At 70.6% G+C, this 19,586-nt stretch overlaps 4 protein-coding genes across 4 annotated transcripts; 1 reads left to right on the plus strand and 3 right to left on the minus strand.

Annotated features, from left to right (window-relative positions):
- Nucleotides 1–2,208: 2,208 nt before the first annotated feature.
- AURANDRAFT_71373 (expressed protein) lies at nt 2,209–3,000 on the minus strand (the record flags this gene model as incomplete). Its single annotated transcript, XM_009037506.1, has 2 exons — nt 2,209–2,554; nt 2,610–3,000. The coding sequence occupies 2 exons, from the start codon at nt 2,843–2,845 to the stop codon at nt 2,404–2,406; spliced, it is 387 nt and encodes a 128-aa protein (XP_009035754.1).
- Nucleotides 3,001–4,511: 1,511 nt separating this feature from the next.
- AURANDRAFT_37127 (hypothetical protein) lies at nt 4,512–6,456 on the minus strand (the record flags this gene model as incomplete). Its single annotated transcript, XM_009037505.1, has 4 exons — nt 4,512–4,820; nt 5,032–5,334; nt 5,547–5,999; nt 6,211–6,456. The coding sequence occupies 4 exons, from the start codon at nt 6,436–6,438 to the stop codon at nt 4,536–4,538; spliced, it is 1,269 nt and encodes a 422-aa protein (XP_009035753.1).
- Nucleotides 6,457–7,313: 857 nt separating this feature from the next.
- On the plus strand, nt 7,314–9,053 carry AMT5 (hypothetical protein; the record flags this gene model as incomplete). Its single annotated transcript, XM_009037382.1, has 1 exon — nt 7,314–9,053. One exon carries the CDS (start codon nt 7,393–7,395, stop codon nt 8,788–8,790), a length of 1,398 nt encoding a protein of 465 aa, XP_009035630.1.
- Nucleotides 9,054–16,594: 7,541 nt separating this feature from the next.
- Nucleotides 16,595–19,416, minus strand: AURANDRAFT_71375 (hypothetical protein; the record flags this gene model as incomplete). The annotated part of the gene is made up of 2 exons (XM_009037504.1): nt 16,595–17,897; nt 18,140–19,416. The coding sequence occupies 2 exons, from the start codon at nt 19,414–19,416 to the stop codon at nt 16,616–16,618; spliced, it is 2,559 nt and encodes an 852-aa protein (XP_009035752.1).
- Between the last annotated feature and the right edge of the window lie 170 nt (nt 19,417–19,586).

Here is a 19,586-nt window from a genome sequence, read left to right on the forward strand (position 1 = left end):
TCCCCCCCCCCCCCTTCTCCCCCCCCCCCCCCCCAACCAAGAGGCCCATCCCCCCCCCCCCCCCCCCCTTCCACACACACCCCTGTCTAGACCTGTCTGATAAATCTCACCACGTGCTGGTTTTCTAGGTGGTGTCTTTAAGGGGCTGTCTTCTTTGTGGGATGGCTCTCTTGCTTGGGGGGATGGAGAGGTAGAATGGAGGGGAGAAGGGTCGTTCCGCACCCCGCTACACGCCGTGTGCGTCATGCCGTCACGGTATCGATTGCAGCTCCGTCTCGGTAAGCTTGAAGACGAATGGGAGGATTCCATAGTGAAGCACGAGGGTAGGCAGCGGGGTCGCATCCTCCAGCGCGCGCAGGTTGAGTTCCGCTCTCTGCATTTTGCGTTCCTTCATCTTGGCGAGGTTGGACTTGCGGAGATCCTTCACCTTGGCAAGCTCTGCTTTAAAGCGAGCAGCCTTATCGGGAAAGTCGCGCCACCACTTCTTTGTCGGGCGCTGCGCACCGCGCGAAATTAACAGATTCACAACACCCGTGAAATCGTCGAGCTGGAAAAGTGCGACACGCATCAATCCCATCTGCAGATAACCACGGCCTTCTTCCTGCTCCTTCTCCAAGCAACTGCGGAAACTAGGCCGGCCGCTCGTCGCCTCGAGATACTCGTCTACGGTCGTCGTGAATTCGTCAGTCCAATCAGGGGCTAGTTTGGCCCGATCTTCGAGGAGCTCCTCAAGCGTGTCAACGTGGTTGCCAACAGTCGCGCGAATTAGCAGTGGCATGTAGAATTGGCCTTGAGATGGAGATCTGGAGACGCGACTCAGGAGAAACTTCACTAATTCGAGCTTGCCCGAGCTGCACGCTTCGCAGAGTAGCTTCTTGGAGAGGATCTCTGGATCCGCCTCCGTCATGTTGAGACCCGCCCCGCGGTCGAGGAGAAGCCGTGCTACCTCTGGCTTGCCGGATGCGCACGCCGCGCTGATCCAGTCGCCCCCAGCGATCCACTCGTGGAGCGCCGCGGGCTGGAAGCGATCGAGGAGCAGTTCCGCCACCGCGACGTGGCCTTCGCCGCACGCCTTCTCCAAGAGATGTTTGACCACATCGATCGTAGGTTCGTGCTCGAGGAGGAGCTGAACGATGTCGCGATGGCCGTGACAGCACGCAAGTTCTAGCGGGTCGATCCACTGGTTGAGCGCCATGGGCTGGACGCGAGCGATGTACGCGAGGAGCAGTTCCGCCACCGCGACGTGACCTTCGCGGCACGCTACCACTAAGTCATCCTTCACCACATCGACCGCAGGTTCATGACCGAGGAGGAGTTCGACGATGCCGCGATGGCCGTGACGGCACGCGACGTCTAGCAGGTCGATCCACAGGTTGACCGCCGCGGGCTCGACGCGAGCGATGTACGCGAGGAGCAGTTCCGCCACCGCGACGTGGCCTTCGCGGCACGCTACCACTAAGTCATCCTTCACCACATCGACCGCAGGTTCATGACCGAGGAGGAGTTCGACGATGCCGCAATGGCCGTGACGGCACGCGACGTCTAGCGGGGTGCCCAACTGTCCGTCGATGCAGAACGCTTCGGCGTCGACCTTGGCGCCGGCGGCGAGGAGGCAGCGAACGATGTCGAGGTAGCCGTTGCGGCACGCGACGTGGAGCGGCGTGTAACCCCACGACGTCTCCCGGTTTACGTCGGCGTTGCGTTTGATAAGGTACTGCACCAGCTGGGCGTCGTTGTCGCGGCACGCCGCGTGTAGGTAGGTCACACGGTCCCCGAAGGACGCGGTCGGCCCGGTCCCGCACTCCTCGCGCGTGTCGCGGGTCGCCGTGTTGGGGTCGAAGTCAAGAGAATCGAGGCGTTCGGGGTCGAATGGCTTCTTCAGGCAGGAGGTCAGATGGGCCCGCATCGTGCCGTCGTTGTTCATCCTGTACCAACCGCCGCACAGCACGCACTCTGGTTTCGTCATCGCGCTCAGAAGGTGCTCCCGCTGGGCGCAATCCCGGCGCGTTCCGGAATTGCGTCATCGGTACTTCACCTTCAGGGATCGATCGGCCTGGGAGCCTCCTGGGGTGAGACGAGGCCGCGTCCTGGTCCTACTACGCAAGCATGGGTTCGGCGTTATAGGCGGCTATCGGCACCATGAGACGGCACGCGCGTGCGCCTAGAGCTCGCAGCACTCCGGACCTCGTAGGTGACAATCTCAGGAGGGCTGGTAAAATTGACACATTATAGACAGGCAGGCCGCCCGGACCCCCAGCGAACTACACGAGCGCCGTCGCCGCGCGCAGCAGGACGTCGCGTAAGTCTCCGCGCAGCAACGGTGTGTGTCTCGTCATCGCCCCGACGGGCGTCCGCCATCGCCACGGGATTCGGACGCGCGCCGCCGCCGCGCCGCAAAAGCATTCAGACGAGCTCCGTCGCCTTGCAGCAGGGCTTGGCCTGCTTCTCCGCGCAGCACGACGGCCGAGCGGCGAGCATCGTCTCCTTCTCCGCGGCGTCGTCGCAGCAGGACCGCGTCGCCGGCTCGAGCTTCGCGTTCGTCATGATGTAGTAGCTACGGTGTCACGTGTCAAGGGGCGGGAAAACACCCCGGGACGCGGCGCGCGCGCATGAAGGACGCCTGGGCGACGAAGGGCAGCACGTCGAAGACGAGCATCGCTGCGTAGAGCGACGACCCGGAGAGCCCGACGAAGAGCGTCCAGAAGAAGTAGTCGAGCACGCTCACGCCGGCCTGGCCCGCGAGGATCTGCGCGTTCGGCGTCACGTCCTCGAGCCGCGGCTCGCGCGCGCGGCCGTTGGCGTAGTTGTAGAGGAAGAGGCCCCAGCCGAGGCAGCAGAGGCACATGGCTTTTTCGACGCGCCGCGACCGGAGTTTTGCGACGAGCGATGGAGCTCTGGATCAGCGAGAGCGTATGGACGCGAGGACGACGCCGCGGTCGGTCTAGCTAGGCGACGGCGCGGCGCTGGCGGCGCCGAAGGAGGACTGGAGGCAGCTCGTGTGGAGCTCCAGGGTCAGTGGAGCAATTTTGAACTTCAAGTTGAAGGAGCGCCTACGCCCGGCTTTAGTGGCCCCCCCAGTGCCCGCGCCCGCCCAAAGTAGGCGCGTAGGCGAGGTGCGTCGCCTAATGCGCGAGAGAGAGAGGCTCGCAGGTGACCTAGGCCGTCGCCTCTCGCCTTGGGCACGCGACGCCTCCCCGACCCCTCAGGACCTCCATCGGTGTCCGGCTATGTAGCGTTCTTTTTAAGGGCGCCGCTGCCTATCGGGAAACCAGTGCTTGAGCGCGAATATGGCGTGTGCGTGGCCTTTGGCGGCCGCGCGCTCCCAATAGCGTTTGGCCTCGGTGATATTCACTTCCACGCCCTCTCCCGTTCTGTAGCAATGCCCAAGGTTGATCTCGGCGTCAGTGAATCCCTGATCCGCAGCCATCTTGAAAAGGCGGAACGCTTCCTCAAATTTTTTGTCTTGACGAAGATAGACTCCAAGATTGCGCTGCGCATGCGCGTCGCCTCGTTCCGAAGTGATGCGTATGAGTTGTAGCGCCTTCCTCCTGTCTAACTTGACGCCATCTCCAGTAGCGTACGCGGTGCTGAGCGGAATCGTAGCGTCCATGTCCCCGAGCTCCACGGCGCGCTTGTAAAGCTTTGCAGCCTTCTTCGCGGATTTCACGACGCCATGGTTAGGTCTGCCTTCGCGATAGATGTCACCGAGAGTCTTCATCGCTTCCGGCACCTCGTTCTCGACGTGGCGGCGAAGATGCGCGAGGTGTTCCGCAGCGGTTTTTGGGGCCGGTATGCGACAGAGAGTACAATGCGTTCCGCGGGTCTTGTCGTGACACGACCTGCAGATCGTCCGGCAGCAGCAGAAAAGAAGTGCCCTCTGTTCATTCACGTCCCAATCCTCGAGACAGATCGGGCACCGCGACCCGTACCGCGCCGACGCCGGCTCGGGCAACGGGTTCGCCTCGCGCCGCACGCGGGCCGCCTCGTGTTCCGCCGCGATGCGCGCGCGGACCTCGTCGGCGTGCGACCGCGGTGCAGGGCCGTAGAACATTTCCGGCGGCGGCGACGGCGGGGGCATCGGGGTCTCGGCCTCCGCCCGCTTCTCCTCCTCCGCGCGCTCGTTTCGGATCTTTTTGCACGCCTTCCGGTGGCCGCGGTCGCGCCAGTCAATTCTTTGGCATTCAGTCGAACAATACTGCGTAGTCGCACACGGACAGTTCAGCATGGTCTTCGGTTTCGTCCCACAAATCGTACACGTCAATCTCAGCTGTAGCGCTTTCGCCCGGGCTTTGACCTGCTCGAATTCCATCTGCTTCTTCTGCCAGTCCTTCATGGTCTCGACGTAGAGGAGGAGGGCCGGTCGTACAACTCGCGTCGGACGGGGTAAGCTTCACGGATGGGGTCGTGGGGGTAGACAGCGACTCTCTGTGCTGATCTGCCGCAAGACTGAAATCGCCGAAAGGCCTAACCTACCGAGCGCCTCCCCCAACAAGGCCCCCAACAAGCTCGCTCGAGCCCCACGCTTCCGGGTCTCTTTACCGCGGCGACTGGTCCATGGGCGTGGCGGCGTGGTCGATGGTGACGTGCTCGGCGAGCTCCTCCGCGTCGCTGAAGACGCGGCCGCGGTCCGCGGGGAGGTCGCGGTGGAACGCGCGGACGTCGTCGTAGAGGAGGCGCTGGATGGCGCTCTTCGTCAGCGCCACGGCCTCGACGTCGTCCATCTCGACGTGGAAGCCCGCGCGCGCCTCGAGCTCGTGCTCGCGGTAGTCCGCGAGGCACGCGTGGTCGATGCAGTCGGAGACGGGCGTCCGCTTCCGCGGGTCGAAGCCTGTGTGGATTCCAAACCTTCAACCCGACTTCAATGTGTGCGTATGCGACCGTTTCGACGCGAGGCTTTCTGCTGTGCTTCGAAAAGTCGATGAGAGCAATCGATCCGTCCAAAAATCAGCCGAATCGACTTCGATTTGACCGAGATAGAGAGTTCTGAAGTTTGGTGGGGACCCCCCAAACCAGTGGTTGATTTCCACACAGGTCGAAGCGGAGCATGCCCAGCACCAGGTCCAGCGCCCCCGGCGGCGCCCCGGGCACCTTGCGGTCCAACGGCTGCGCCGCGTAGGCCGGCAGCCCGTCGAGGAACTGGCGCGCGGATTTGTTCGTGACGAACCACGAGTCGCCGGGGTCCGTCGGCTTGCCGAGCTGCTTGAGGATGATCTTGAGCTGGTGCAGGTAGTCGTTGCCCGGGAAGAGGGGCTCCTTGATGAGCATCTCGACGAAGATGCACGCCGACGCCCAGACGTCGATGGCCGCGCCGTAGTGGTGGAAGCCGAGCATGACCTGCGCGGAAATCAAGCGCTGGTTTGGGGGGTCCCCACCAAACTTGAGAAATTCTCTATCTCGGTCACATCGAAGTCGATTCGGCTGATCTTTGGACGAATCGATTGCTCTCGTCGAGTTCTCGAAGCACGGCAGAAGAACTCGCGCCGAAACGGTCGATTACGCGCACATTGAAGTCGGGGTGAAGATTTGATTTCCACACGGAGCGCGACCTCCGGCGCGCGGTACCACCGCGTGACGACGTACTCCGTGAAGTTGTTCGCGCCGCCGTCGACGGCCGGCGCCTCGATGTAGCCGTCCGTCAGCGCCGCGCCCTCGTGGCTCAGGCAGCGGCTCAGGCCGAAGTCGCAGACCTTGAGGCCGCACGTCTTCACGTCGACGAGCAGGTTCGCGGGCTTGAGGTCGCGGTGGATGACGCCCGCCGAGTTGATGTAGTGGACGCCGCAGAGCGTCTGGTAGAAGAGGTAGAGCTGCTGGTCGGAGCTGAGGGCCGTCTTCGAGTAAATCACGCGCGAGAGGTCCGTCGTCGACAGCGGCGTCACGATGTAGAGGTCCTCAAAGTCCGCGGAGTGCGACGGCTCGACGATGTCGTAGAGCCCGAGCACGCAGGGGTGGTTCCAGTTGCGCATGAGGCGCACCTCCCGCAGGATCCGCTTCGCGTCGACCTGAGTGGATTCCAACCACTGGTTTGGGGGGTCCCCACCAAACTTCAGGACTCTCTATCTCGGTCAAATCGAAGTCGATTCGGCTGATTTTTGGACGAATCGATTGCTCTTGTGGAGTTCTCGAAGCACGGCAGAAAGTCTCGCGTCGAAACCGTCGAATACGCTCACATTGAAGTCGAGTTGAAGGTTTGGAATCCACACAGGCGTCGACGGCGTCCTCGAAGACGTTCGCGACCTTCTTGATCGCGACGTCGTAGGGCGCGCCGAAGCGCTCGCGCGCCTCGGCGGACGTGTCGCGGGCCGACGCGACGCAGCCGTAGGCGCCGGAGCCGACCTTCTTGACGAGCTCGTACTTGGGGTCGATCTGCCACGCCTCGCCCGCGAATTGGACCGTCGCGGACCGCACCGCGTGGCTCGCCTCGGACCGGAGCGCGCGCATCCAGGCGTCGCGGGCCGCGTCGTCGGCGGCGCCGCACTTGAGGGCGTGCTTCGCGAGGATGACCTGGAACCGCGACCCGGCGCCGGGGAGCACGTCGACCTTGGCGCCCCACGAGAGCTCGACGGCGCCCTTGGCGCGCGCGACGCGCGCCTCGTCGAGCACCCCGTCGAGCGCCCCGTCGAAGTACGCGAACCAGGCCCGCGAACTGTCGCGCTTCCGGTAGAGCGCGAACCAGCGCTTCTGCCACCGCATGACGCTCTTCTTCTCGAGCCACCCCGTCTTCACCGTCTCCATCGTTCGGTCTTGTGGTGGGCGCTCGGGTGGCGGCGTCGACGACGGGGGGTTGGCCGCGGGTGGGAGGGTCGGGCGGCGCGGCGCGTGAGTTTCTTGGTCGGCTCGCGCGCCGCGGATGCGCCAGGGCCTGGACGTTGCTGTGGACTTGCACAAAGACTCGGTCGCTTGCACAAAGCGGTGAACTCGGGTTGACAGTTTTTCAGCGGTCTAGTCGGCGCTCGGGGTGCTCGTAGCGCCCCTTTGCGCCCCCTGAAGCGACGACCTCGCCGAGCGCTACGGCCTCGACTTGCCGCAGAAGCGCTACGTCGCGCGCGCGCTCGCCCAGCTCTGGGCCTAGGGCGCCGCTAACGCTGTCGCGGCAACACCTTACTTCCAGCTGCATGGTTCCCGTGGTCGATGTGGCTCATCTCGTGGATCATGACCGCCAGGTTGTGCTCGACGGGGTAGAAGTCGTGGCTCTTGGGCCGCCGGAGGCGCATCGCGTTCGGGTCCCAGTTGCCGAAGCGTGCAACTGCAGAGCCGCGTCGCAGGGAGGAATGTGGGATGTTGCCGTCGATCGAGTCGCGGCGCGTGTTTTAACGTCGAGTAGAGAGGGAGACGGCTTTCGTAGCGCTCCTTGGCGCCCCCCCCGACCTCGAAGAAGACCCCTGAAGCGCAAAGATGGTCCTCTCTGACGACGAGCTCGCGCAGATCACCGCGCTCATCTCGGACTCGGGCGACGACGCCGTCGGGGCGAGCTCGGACGTGCACTGGCTCCTGTACTGCGGCGTCCTCGTCTTTCTGATGCAGGCGGGTTTCGCCATGCTCTGCGCCGGGTCCATCCGCGCGAAGAATGCGCAGAACATCCTGCTCAAGAACCTCATGGACGCGTGCGTCGGCGCGACGTGGTTCTGGGCGACGGGCTACGCGTTCGCGTACGGGTCCGACTCGTCCGGCGGCAACTGGTTCATCGGCGGGAACAAGTACTTCTTCCTCTCCAACGGCTACGAGGGCGACAGCGGCTTCCACGACTGGTTCTTCCAGTTCGCCTTCGCGGCGACGGCGGCGACGATCGTCTCCGGCGCCGTCGCGGAGCGGTGCTCCATGGGCGCGTACGCGGGCTACAGCGCGGTCCTCACGGGCTTCGTCTACCCCGTGGTCGTCCACTGGATCTGGAGCGGCGACGGCTTCCTCACGGCCTTCGTGCCCGAGGGCAAGACGGCCTGGCTCAAGGTCGGCGTCGTCGACTTCGCGGGCTGCGGCGTCGTCCACATGGTCGGCGGCGCGGCCGCGGGCATCGGCGCGGCGATCCTCGGGCCGCGCCTCGGCCGCTTCGGCCCGAACGCGAAGCCCATCAACGGCCACTCCATGCCCCTGGTGGTCCTGGGCACGTTCCTCCTCTGGGTCGGGTGGTACGGCTTCAACCCGGGGTCGACGCTCTGCATCGTCGGCTGCGACGCCGTCGCGGCCAAGGTCGCGGTGACGACGACGCTCGCGGCGGCCGCCGGCGGCCTCACGAACCTCTTCCTCCACTACGCGCTCTCCCACGTCTACGACGTCGGCGAGATGTGCAACGGCGTCCTCGCGGGGCTCGTGTCCATCACGTCCGCGTGCGCGGTCGTCGAGCCCTGGGCCGCGGTCGTCATCGGCTTCGTCGGCGCGTTCGTCTACACGGGGGGCAGCTTCCTCCTCGTGAAGCTCGAGATCGACGACGCGGTCAACGCGACGCCCGTGCACTACTTCGCGGGCGCGTGGGGCCTGCTCGCGCCCGCGCTCTTCGCGCGGCCCTACAACATGCGCGCGGCCTACGGCAACGCGGACCGCGCGGGCCTCTTCTACACGGGCGACGGCTCCATGCTCGCCTGCCAGGTCGTCGCGCTGCTCCTCATCACGGCCTGGGTCGCGGCGACGATGACGCCCTTCTTCCTCTTGATGAACGCGCTGGGCATCTTCCGCGTGTCGCGCGAGTTCGAGGAGGCCGGCCTCGACGAGTCGAAGCACGGCGGCAGCGCCTACGGCATCGATTTCAAGGAATTCAAGGAGGTCGAGATGCAGATCAAGACCGAGCTCGAGGCTTGACGGTCGTGATCCCCCCTCCCCGCCCCGCTCCTCAATCGAAACCCCCCCGCGTTCAGCGCGAGGAAGCTATGCCCCGAAAAAGCGGACGCGCGCCGATCGAAGATCCTCCGTGCTCGACCACAGGAAGCCCCCTCCCCCAACGCGCCGACGCGCGTCGACTTGCCTGCTCCCCCTGCGCGGAGGTGAAAGTCCTTTTCACGTGAAAGTGGAGAGGCAGCACTCCTCCAATTGTACTTCGTACTTGTCACCCTAAGTCTCTCAAGAAGCCCCTAGGGGGGGGCAGCGGCGGTAGCCCGTTGCGCTGGCGTTGCAGAGCGATCTCGCGTTTGCGGACCACCTCGCGCTGGCGTCGCCCCTCGGCGTCGCACCGTTCCTGGGGCCGCAGCGACTGCGCGAGCCGCCTCCACCCCACACGAGCAACCAACCACAGCTACACACGTTACTTCTCCAGCACCACGGAAACATCGTCGTCGTCGTCGGGCCAGAACGCCGCCGGCCCCTGGCTCCCGGGCGGCGACCGCGGGATGTCCGGCGGGTCGAGGAGCTCGTCGTCCGAGCCGCCGTCGTCGTCGGCGACGTCCAGCGCCGCGGTGTCGCCCTCGTCGCGGATCCAGCGCGCGGCGTCGCCGTCGGACTCGCGCTTCGACTCGGCGCGCTGGACGCCCTCCGCGTCGCGGAAGCCCTCGAAGGCGAGGGAGAAGTGGCGCTTCGACCGCTCGTCGCGGCGGAGCGCGCGGCGCGCGCGGCGGCCCGGGTCGAGGCGCCGCCGGAGCGCGTAGGCCGCGCGCGACGCGGCGAAGAGCAGTCCGAGCACGAGGAAGAGGCCGAGGAGGAGCACGGCCAGCACGACCGTCGACAGGTGCCGCGAGAAGGCCGCGCGGTCCAGCGCGCCCTGGAGCCGCGACGCCGCGGCCATGAGGACGACGTTGCACGCCTCCTCGATGGCGATGTCCTGGAGCTCGCCGTGGAGGGCCGTGAAGCCCGCCCAGAACGCGAGGAGCGCGGCGTAGTACGCCGGCGCGCGCCACGCGAGACCGTCGCCGAGGTCCGCGAGGTAGTCGGACCGCCAGAGCGGCGACGCGGCGCGGAACGCGGCGTTGCGCGCCGCGTGGCCCGGCTCGAGGAGCTCCGGCTCGCCGAGGTCCCAGGCCGCGGCCGCGGCGACGCGCGCGGCGACCGCGGCCGCGCCGCGGCGGCCGGCGGCCGCGCGGCGCCGCGCGAGGCGGTCCGCGCCCGCGGCCAGCGCCGTCGCGCGGCGCTTGAGCACCGGCGGCGTCGCACCGCCGCGGTCCGCGACGCTCGCGGGCACGGGCAGCCCCACGGACCGGAACGACGCGTCCGCGGACCGCGCGAGCAGGTCCGCGGGCCCGAGGAACGCGCCGGCCTCGCGGAACGGCAGCACGAGCCGCACGGGGTCCCGGTAGTGCTCGAGCTTCGCCCAGACGAGGAGCGGGATCGCGCACTCGACGGCCACGATCCGCAGCGGCTCCAGGAGCCCGAAGACGAAGAGGACCGCGCAGAGCGCGTCGACCCACCACGTAAAGGGGGTGTCCGCGTCGCGCGCGAGGCCGAAGACGAGGAGCTGCCAGGCGACGCCGCCGGCGACGCCGAAGACGGCGCCGGCGCCGGCGACGCGGACTTTCCACGCGACGCCGGGGTCGACGACCTCCCGCCGGTCGTAGCCGCCGACGGACCGCTCCAGCACGCGCCGCTCCCGCCGGTCCAGGAACTCGAAGCGCCGCACGTGGTAGACGATGGCGCAGACGACGTCGTGCGACTCGTCGCCGGCGGCCGCGTCGACGGCGCCCGCGGCGTCGACGGCGTCGCGCGCCGCGGTCTTGAGGATTCTGAACGCGCGCTCCGCGAACGGGAGCCGCCAGTGCGCCCGCTCCGGGTGGAGGGCCCAGCGCGCCTCCAGCGCCGCCCGCAGGCGCCGGAGCTGCGCGTCCGCCGGCTGCTCCGCGAGCGCGTCCACGAGCTCCTGGCGGCGCCGTAAGATATGTCGCAGGAGCGCGGGCAGCGCGCGCGCGGCCTCGGCGTCGACGTCGCCCGCCGCGCACCGGAACTCATCCTCCGCCCCACCGGCGTAGCCCGCGGCGTCGTCGGACCGCCGCAGCGCCGCGCGCAGCTCCGCGAAGAGCGCCGCGGCCGCGTCGCGGCGCGCCGCGAAGCCGTCGCCGAGTGGCGCGGACGGCGCGCCCGGCCGCTCGGGCCCGACGCGCGCCCGCGGCGCCGTCGGCCGGAACACGACGCGCTCGCAGAGCCATTCGAGCGCCGCGAGGGACGGCAGGTAGAGCGCGACCGCTAAAACCGTGAGCCGGAGCCGCAGCGCCGCGTCGCGCGCGTCCGGCGGCGCCAACGCGCACGCCGGTTCCACCGCCGCGTCGTAGGCGCAGAGCCGCCGGTCGCGGAAGACGGGCGACCGCAGGGCCTCGCAGGTGACCGGGTCGTCGGACCGCGACGCGCAGACCCCGTCGGGGAACGCGAGCTCGTAGAAGAGCGCCTCCGCGTAGAGGACGCCCAGCACGGCGAGGAAGAAGACGAACGCGCGCGACGGCCGGCTCCGCGACGGGTGCCACGTCAGGACGTTCAGCAGGCCGTGGTGCCGCAGGAGCGCGTCCCACACAAAGCGCCGCGGCGTCGCGAGCTCGCGCATGAAGCGGGGCAGCGACGCGGCGACGAGCTCCGCGTGCGTCTCGTCGCGCGGCCGCGTCGTCGGCCTCGACGACCGCGAACTTCGACGTCGTCCGCCGGTACGCGTCGCGCTCCGCCGCGCCGGCCCGCGCGTCGGCGGCGGCGCCCCAGGCGCCGAGCAGCGCGCAGAAGGCGGCGACGCCGGCCAGCGTCGCGAGGAGGAGCCCGTTCCGCGCGACGACGCGGTCGCTCAGGCCCTCCTCCGCCAGGAGCTCGCGGTAGTAGGTCGCGTAGACCTCGTCCGTCGTCGCCGCGTGCTCCGAGAGGCTCGGCGCGTCCGGGTCGACGGCGCAGGCGCAGACGACGGCGCCGTCGTCCGCGACGCCGGCGACGGCGCACGCCGGCGCGCGCGGCCCGCCCCACGCGAGGCTCCCCGCGGACGCGGAGAGGCACGCGGCCTCCCGCGCCGCGGAGCAGTTGAGCTCGTAGGACGCCGGCTCGTCGCCGCAGGCCAGCGTCGCGTTCTCGGCGCCGCCGGGGCAGCGGGTGGTCGCGGCCGCGCGCGACCCGTCGCAGGCGACGACGCCGGACGTCTCGCCGAGCGGCCCCGGCCGCGGCGCGTTCGGGAGCGCCGGGAGCTCGAGGAGCACCTCGACGGTCCCGTCCTTCCGGGAGCCCCCCTTCTTGAGCCGCCTCCGGGCGGCCGTCGGGTCGCGGCGCACGTTCGCGGCGAGCACCGTCGACGCGAGCGCCTCGCCGGTGCGCGCGTTGACGAAGAGCTCCGCGACCGTCGCGTCGAGGGCCGCGCCGCCCGCCGCCGCGAGGCGGAGCGCGCCCGGCGACCCCGGCGGCGACAGCTTCGCCGTCGCGGTGTCGCCGAATTTCACGGACGCGACCCGGAGCTTGTCGCCCGTCAACTCCTTCGCCTCCTGGCCGACGACGCTGTCGACGAGCGTCGCCTTGCCGAGCTCGAGGATCGCCGCGGACACGTTGGCCAGCGCGCCGCTCCGGGGCACGGCCGTCGCGTTACCGAGGCGCCGGCGGCCCGCGCGGGACGCCGCGGCGCCGCCGAGCAGGGACGACAGCGCCGTCACGAGCGCGTCGCCCGTGCCCGCGTCGAGGCCCACCTCCGCCGAGCCGAGCGCGACCTGCAGGGCGATCTGCGACGTCCGCGCGTCCGAGTCCGCGTCCATGCCCGCGGCCGCGGATAGCGTCGACAGGAGGCCCGCCTGCTGCTTGAGCGCGCCCTTGGTCACGGGCTGCTTCGCCGCGGCGTCGGCCAACGCCTCGATGAAGGACGCGCGGAGCGCGAGCTCGGCCTCGAACTCGTCCAGCGTCTGGTCGCAGTGCTCGCCGCGCCAGCCCTCGAAGCAGACGCACGTGGGCGTGCAGAACCCCGCGCAGGCGCTGGACCCGTCGGCGACGTCGCCGTTGAAGTCGACGACGACGCAGTCGCCGCGGTCCGGGTGGCAGAGCGGGCAGGCGAGCGTGGGCGACGCCGTCGGCGACGGCGCGGGCGCGGCCGTCGGCGGCGCGGTCGGCGACGGCGCGGGCGCGGCGCTCGGCGCGGCGCTCGGCGACGCCGTCGACGGCGCGAGCGACGGCGCGGCGGTCGGCGACGGGATGGGGAGGGCCGTGGTGGGCGACGAGCTCGGCACGTCCGTGGGCGCCGGGACCGGCGCGGCCGTCGGGTTCCCGGGGACCACCGTCGGCCCCGGCGTCGGCGCGGGCGTCGGCGCGGGCGTCGTCGGCGCGGCCGTGGGGGTCCGCGACGGCGCGGCCGACGGCGCGGCCGTCGTCGGCTCGGCCGTGGGGGCCCGCGACGGCGCGGCCGACGGCGCGGCCGTCGTCGGCCGGCGCGTCGGCGCGGCCGTCGGCGCGGCCGTCGGCGCGGCCGTCGGGTCCGCGGCCGCCGCGGCGTCGAGCATGGACGCCAGCGCGAAGATGGCCGCGAAGGTGCCCTCGACGTCGCCCGTCGCCTCGAGGTCCTCGAGCAGCGCCGTGGATTCGGTGTAGATGCTGTCGTCCGCGGTCGGATCCGTGGAGAACGTCGCCGGGCGCACGCGGGCGACGGTCGTCGCGCGCGCGACGGCCTGTAGCGCGTCCTTCACGGAGACGCCGACGACGAGCGCGTGGCCGTTCCCGGCGTCGCCCACGGGCAGGATCGCGTCGAAGGACGGCTCGAGCGCGTCGTAGATGAGCGAGTTCTCGGCGCCGGCGACCTCCGAGAAGAAGGTGTAGGCCAGCGGGTAGTCGTCGTCGACCCACGACGCCGCCGTCAACCCAAAGATCGTCCGCGCGGCTTCGCCGTCGACGGGGTCGACGTCGACGCCGCCGCTCGTCGGCGCGCGGTTCGCGACGAAGGCGACCGTCGCGGACGCGGACACGTGCCGGTTCGGGCCCGACGCGACGCGCGCCTCCAGCGCGAAGGCGTAGGCCGCGCCCATGGTCAGCGCGCCCGCGGCGAGCACGAGGGGCACGTCCCTGGACGGCGCGTCCGTGGCGCCCTTGTACCTGGTGCGCGCGAAGTCGTCGAGCTCGCCGTTCAGCGACCCGGCGACGAGGGACCAGCCGTAGGTCACGCCGCGCGCGCGGTCCTTGTCGCTGGGGGCCACGCTGCCGAAGAGCGTGAGGTCCAGCGACGGGTTGACCTTGCCGTCGACGGGCCGCAAGGCTACCCGAGGCACGGGCTCGGCGACGACGAAGACCGTCTGCGCCGCGGCCGCGGCGCGGCCGTCGGCCGCCGACACGACGAGCGCGACCGAGTAGTTCCCGGGCGGGCCCAGGTCCCGCGCGGCGAAGGACGGCGACGCGCCCGTCGCCGACAGGCGGCCCGCGGTCCACGCGAAGGCCAGCGCGCCGCCGTCCTCGGCGTCGGGATCGCGGCTCGCGGACCCGTCGAGTTCGAGCGTCTCGGACCGCGACAGCGTGCGCTCGCCGCCGCCGGCGATGAGCGCGACGAGCGGCGCGCGCGGCGTGGCGACGCGGCAGCTCGCGGCGTTTTGGCGGCCGGAGACGTCGGTGACCGCGACCTCCAGCGCCAACACGGACGCGCCGGGCAGCGCGAAGGGCGCGGCCTCGAAGATGCGGTCGTCGGGCGACGCGTTCGCGACGGCTTCGCCGTTTTCCAAAACCGCCGTCCAGGCGTAGCGCAGGTTCGGCCGCGTCTCCGGCTCGCCCGCGCAGCGCGCGACCTCCGCGGCGCTCCGCACGCGGATGCCCGCGGCGCTCGACGTCGCCGCCTGGTCCTCGCCGCCGACGATGGACACGGACGGCGCCGACGCCGTCAGGACCTCGACGCGCAGCGTCGGCGACGCGCCCGCGGCGCCGAGGAAGTTGCCCAGCGTCAGCGACGCGTCGAACGCGAGGCCCGCGAGCGCCTCGACGACGTCCGCGCCGACGGTCGCGTGGAGTTTCCGCTCGCGCGACGCGGTCCTCGCGACGGCCCGGAGCGCCTCGGCCTGGGCGTCCGTGCCGCCGCGCGCCTCGAGGGACCAGCGGACGAGCGTCCAGGGCCGGCCGCCGCTGTTGACGGACGCGGCGGCGCCGAGCTCCACGGCGGAGCACGCGCCGACGCGCTGCGGGCCGGTGAGCGACACGGCCGGCTGCGGGGGATGCCGCGGCGGCTCGAGCGCCATCGTCGTCGCGTTCGCGTAGCGCGAGCAGGGCAGCGCGCCGAAGCCGCGGAGCGCGTCCGCGACGAGCGTGACGTTGTCGCCGGGGACGACGACGGAGTCGCGGGACAGGGCCGCGGTGGCGCGCGCGTCGGTGACGAAGGCGCAGGCCGTCGCGTCGGCGCCCGCGAAGGCGAAGAGCGCGTCGCAGGGGAACTCGGCGCCGCCGAAGCCGCCGCGGTCGCTGGGCCCGTCGAGGATCAGGTCGACGATGCCGCCCGTGTCGCCGAAGCGCGCTTCGCGAAGCGTCGGCGGCGGCACGTCGGGCCGCTCGGCGCAGGCCGACGGCGCGAGGGTCGGCGCCGCGCTGGGGGCCGACGTCGTGGGCGCGAGCGACGGTTCCGGCGTCGGCGCGGGCGACGGCGCGGGCGTCGGCGCGGGCGACGGCGCCGGCGACGGCGCCGGCGACGGTCCCGGCGACGGTCCCGGCGTCGGCGCGGGCGACGGCGCGGGCGTGGGCCGCGGCGTCGGTCGGGGCGACGGCGCGGGCGTCGGCGCGGGCGACGGCGCGGGCGTCGGCCGCGGGCTCGGCGCGGGCGTCGGCCGCGGCGTCGGCGCGAAGACGGGCGCCGCCGTCGGGTTCCCCGGGACGACCGTCGGGAAGGGCGTGGGCCGCGGGCTCGGCGCGGGCGTCGGCGCGTGCGACGGCGCGGGCGTGGGCCGCGGGCTCGGCCGCGGGCTCGGCGCGGGCGTCGGCGCGGGCGACGGCGGCCACAGCTGCTCGGCGCCGCCGCTCCAGGACGCGGACGTGGAGACGTCGACGCGGTAGAGCACGGTGTGCGAGAAGGACGCCACGGCGACGAAGGCGGGGTCGAAGTAGCCCACGTCGACGTCGACGTCCAACGGGAGCGTGAGCGCGCCGGTTCCGTCGTGGGCCGCGCCGTCGCAGGTCGCGAGCTCCTCGGCCGTCGTCGACACGGTGGCCACGGACCGCTCCTCGCAGGCGCCGTCGTCGACGACGCAGCCGACGTGGACCAGCGCGAAGTCGAGGCAGTCCGAGCGCAGCGCGACGGCGGTCGTCGACGGCGACGACGTGCCCGCGGTGACGACGGACAGCGACAGCGACAGGTTCGCGCCCGCCTCGAGCTCGAGGAACGGCGCGACGGAGCTCTCGAGGCCGCGCGTGAGGCCCCAGAGCGTCGGGCAGGGGGCGTTCGACGACGCGCAGGACAGGTCGGTCTGCGTCTCGTAAGCGGCGCCGGCGGCGAGGACGGCCCAGGCGGCGTACGCGCGCATCGCGGCGGGTCCTCACGGCGCCGCGCCCTGTGTCGCCATCGCGTGGGATACGTGCGGTCGTCCCAGCCGATGGAGTCCGGGCATTTTGGGCTCCATCGTGGGCACTTTTGATGGCCAGAAAAGAAGAGGTTCAAACAACGGGATTTCAAAATGTTAACCTTCTGAGCCTCCCCGGCACCTCCCGGCGGGATCCTCGGGTGCGCACCCCCTTCAATAACTTGGTCAACCTTGGCGCAGCGCGGCCGAGGACGAGTCTCGTTCAGGGCATGGATCTTACGCGCTCAGCCCTTCTTCTCAGGCTTCGCATCGATAGCAAGCATCTTCAGGACCCTGGTTTTCTCGCCCTTTTTGAGCGGGTCGTCGGCCGTCGTCACCTCGCCCGTGAGCTCCGTGGCGGCCCACCGCGCGAGGCCCAGGAGCGCGCCCGTGGCGATGACGGGGGCGGGGTTCTGCTTCAGCACCTCCGCGGTGCCGACGACGGCGGCCGCGAGACCGGCCGCGAGGCCCGCGCCTTCGGCCGCGCCCAGCGCCGGTTCGGCCAGAGGCGCGAGCTTCGAGAGGACCATGGTGCCCGACTCCGAGAGCGCCTCCACGCCCGCGCCGACCTTGGCCAGCGCGTCAGCGCCCGCTCCTCCGGAGAGCGCCTCCACGCCCGCGCCGACCTTGACGGCCGAAGAGTCCGCGACGCCGGACGCCGCGACGCCCTTGACGACCCGGCTCACCGTCTCCGCGCCTCCGGACGCCGCGACGCTCTTCGCGACCTTGGTCGCGGTCTCGGCGCCTCCGGACGCCGCGAAGCCTTTCGCGACCTTGGTCGCGGTCTCGGCGCCTCCGGACGCGGAGACGCCCTTGGCGACCTTGGTCACCGTCTCCGCGCCTCCGGTCTTCAGCGTGTCGGCGCCCGCCACCACGACCTTTTTGGCGACGCGCCCGGCCCCCGATCCGGCGACGCGCCCGGCGACGCCCGCGGCGCCCGAGTTGTCGAGCGCGCCGCCCGCGGCGGCGGCCGCGAGCGCGCCGGCCCCGGCTTGCGTCGCCGGCGCGACGCTATCGAGCGTGCCCGCCGCCGCGACGGCCGCCGCGCTCGCGGCCACGGTCGCGGCCTCGGAGATCGCGGGCGCGCTCTCCGTCGCGACCTCGGCGGCGACGGGCGCCGCCGCGGTCACGGTCTGGCTCGCGCCCTCGACGATCACGGCGGCGGGCGCCGCCGCGGCGGTGGCCGCCGCGGAGGCGACGCCGTCCGCGAGCGCGGGCGCCGTCGCTTCCGCGAGCGCCGGCGCGGCGGCCGTGGCGCCGGTCACGACGTCCGCGGCGGTCGTCGTCGCCGCCGCGAACGAGGCCACGACGTCGGCCGCCGAACCCGCGCCCGCGGCCGTCAGCGCCGCGCCGACGTCGGCCGAACCTGCACCCGCGGCCGTCAGCGCTGCGCCATCAAGGAGAGGGTCGCCGATCGTCGTCGCAGCGACCGCTCCAGCGGCAGCGACCGCGGCGGCGACCGCCGTGGCGGTCTCGTTGCCGACGGCCTCCGCCTCCCCGTTCTCCTGCGCTTGCGGTGTTGTAAGCCTCGCGCGTTTATGTTTATGCGCATACGACGGCAATGCGTTGAACGCGCTGGTCTGCATGCAGAGCGACGCTGCGAAACAGAGCCATGCGAGAGCAGTCGATGGACCAAGTGATGGACCCATTGCAGCCGAAGCGACCTCAAGAACAGATGCGACCTCAGCTTGAAGTCAACCCGGCCAAAGGGCGCTCAGTCGAGCGCGCATCCCCTTCAATAGCTTGGTCAACCTCATTTCACGTGTTACCCCCTCATGTGCGACCAGCGGAGCGTCGGCGAGAGCGCGTTGTAGTGCTCCTCGAAGCTCAGCACGCGGCCGCCGTCGACGACCAGGCCCTTCGCCTCGCGGAGGTCCTGGTCGTCCTTCTTCGATCTTCGGTTCAAATCCGCGCGGTCGTCGAGGTGCGGCCGGTTGCTGTTGAACCAGCCGCTGTAGGCCAGCCTCTTGAAGCGCGCCGGCGTCTGCGGCGCGACGGGCGAGACGAAGTGCCAGGTGGAATCGGACGTCACGAAGAGGCTCATCGCGTTGAACGCCGGGTGGATGTGGTACATGGGGTCCAGGAAGACGAGGTCGCCGCCGAACTTCGGGTCCCAGTCCGTCGTCAGGTGCAACACATAAGACAGCTTCCGCGCGTTCGTCCCGTCGCTGTGGGACATGGTGTAGTCCCCCGGCCGATAGTAGGTGCCGTGGCACGTCGTCGACGCGTCGAAGTAGTCCGGCGGCGCGGACAGCAGCTCCGCGGCCCAGGCCTTGAGGTGGCGCGAGTTGAAGAGGCCGTGCATGGCGTGGAGCACGGTCGCGTTCGCCTTCCAATAGTTGTCGGCGTTCGAATCGAGCATGAGGAAGTGGAACTGGTAGAAGCGGCTGAAGCCCTGGACCGGCGACCACTGCTCCGACGCGGCCATCTCGCCCGCGAGGGTCGCGGCGACGTCGTCGGCGAGGAACCCTCGGATCTGCGCCAGGCCGCCGTGCCGGGCGAGCTGGTTGCGGAGCGCCGCCGTCTGCGTCCGCCGCGCGGCCGGGTCGCGCCACCAGGCTCCCAGCCAGTCGTCGACGTCGTCGAGCTCGTCGAAGTACGCCTCGGCCCGCGCGAGCAGCTCCTTCTTCGTCGCGCCGCCCGGGAAGATCGTCGGCGGCGGCTTCGGCGCCGCGGATCGCGCCGGCGGCGGCGGCGGCTGGCCGCGCTCGCGGTCGCGGTGCGCCTCGTGCTGCGACAGCGCCTCGAGGTTGGCCACGCACGTCGCGTCGCCCGGCGCGAGGCGGATGGCCTCCTCGAGGGACGCGCGCGCGTCCTCGAGGTGGCCCATGCGCATCAGGGTCACGCCGACGTTCTGCCAGCGGCGGCTGTCCTGGGGCTCGGCCTCGCGCGCGTCGAAGAAGCGCTCGAGGGCCTCCTGCATGCGGCCCTGGCCCGCGAGGCCGATGGCTTCGTCCGTGAGCGTGTCGCCGAGCGACTTCAGGGGCTCGGCCGACGCGGCGGCGAGGAGGAGCACGACCACGGCGGATCTTTTCACCGCCGCCATCACGGTGGATCTTTTCGCCGCCGCCATGCCTTCTCGGCTGGAAGTGCGGGGCAGCATCCGTGCTCATCTTTCACGGTGCCGTCGGAGAGCGCGCTAATGGTGTGCCTGTAATTCTCGGAGAGGCCCGTACCTGAGTGCTCGCCTTGCTCCGGCTTGCAAAGAAGTGTGAC

Source organism: Aureococcus anophagefferens (assembly GCF_000186865.1).
Source record: "Aureococcus anophagefferens unplaced genomic scaffold AURANscaffold_6, whole genome shotgun sequence".
Taxonomy (NCBI): domain Eukaryota; class Pelagophyceae; order Pelagomonadales; family Pelagomonadaceae; genus Aureococcus; species Aureococcus anophagefferens.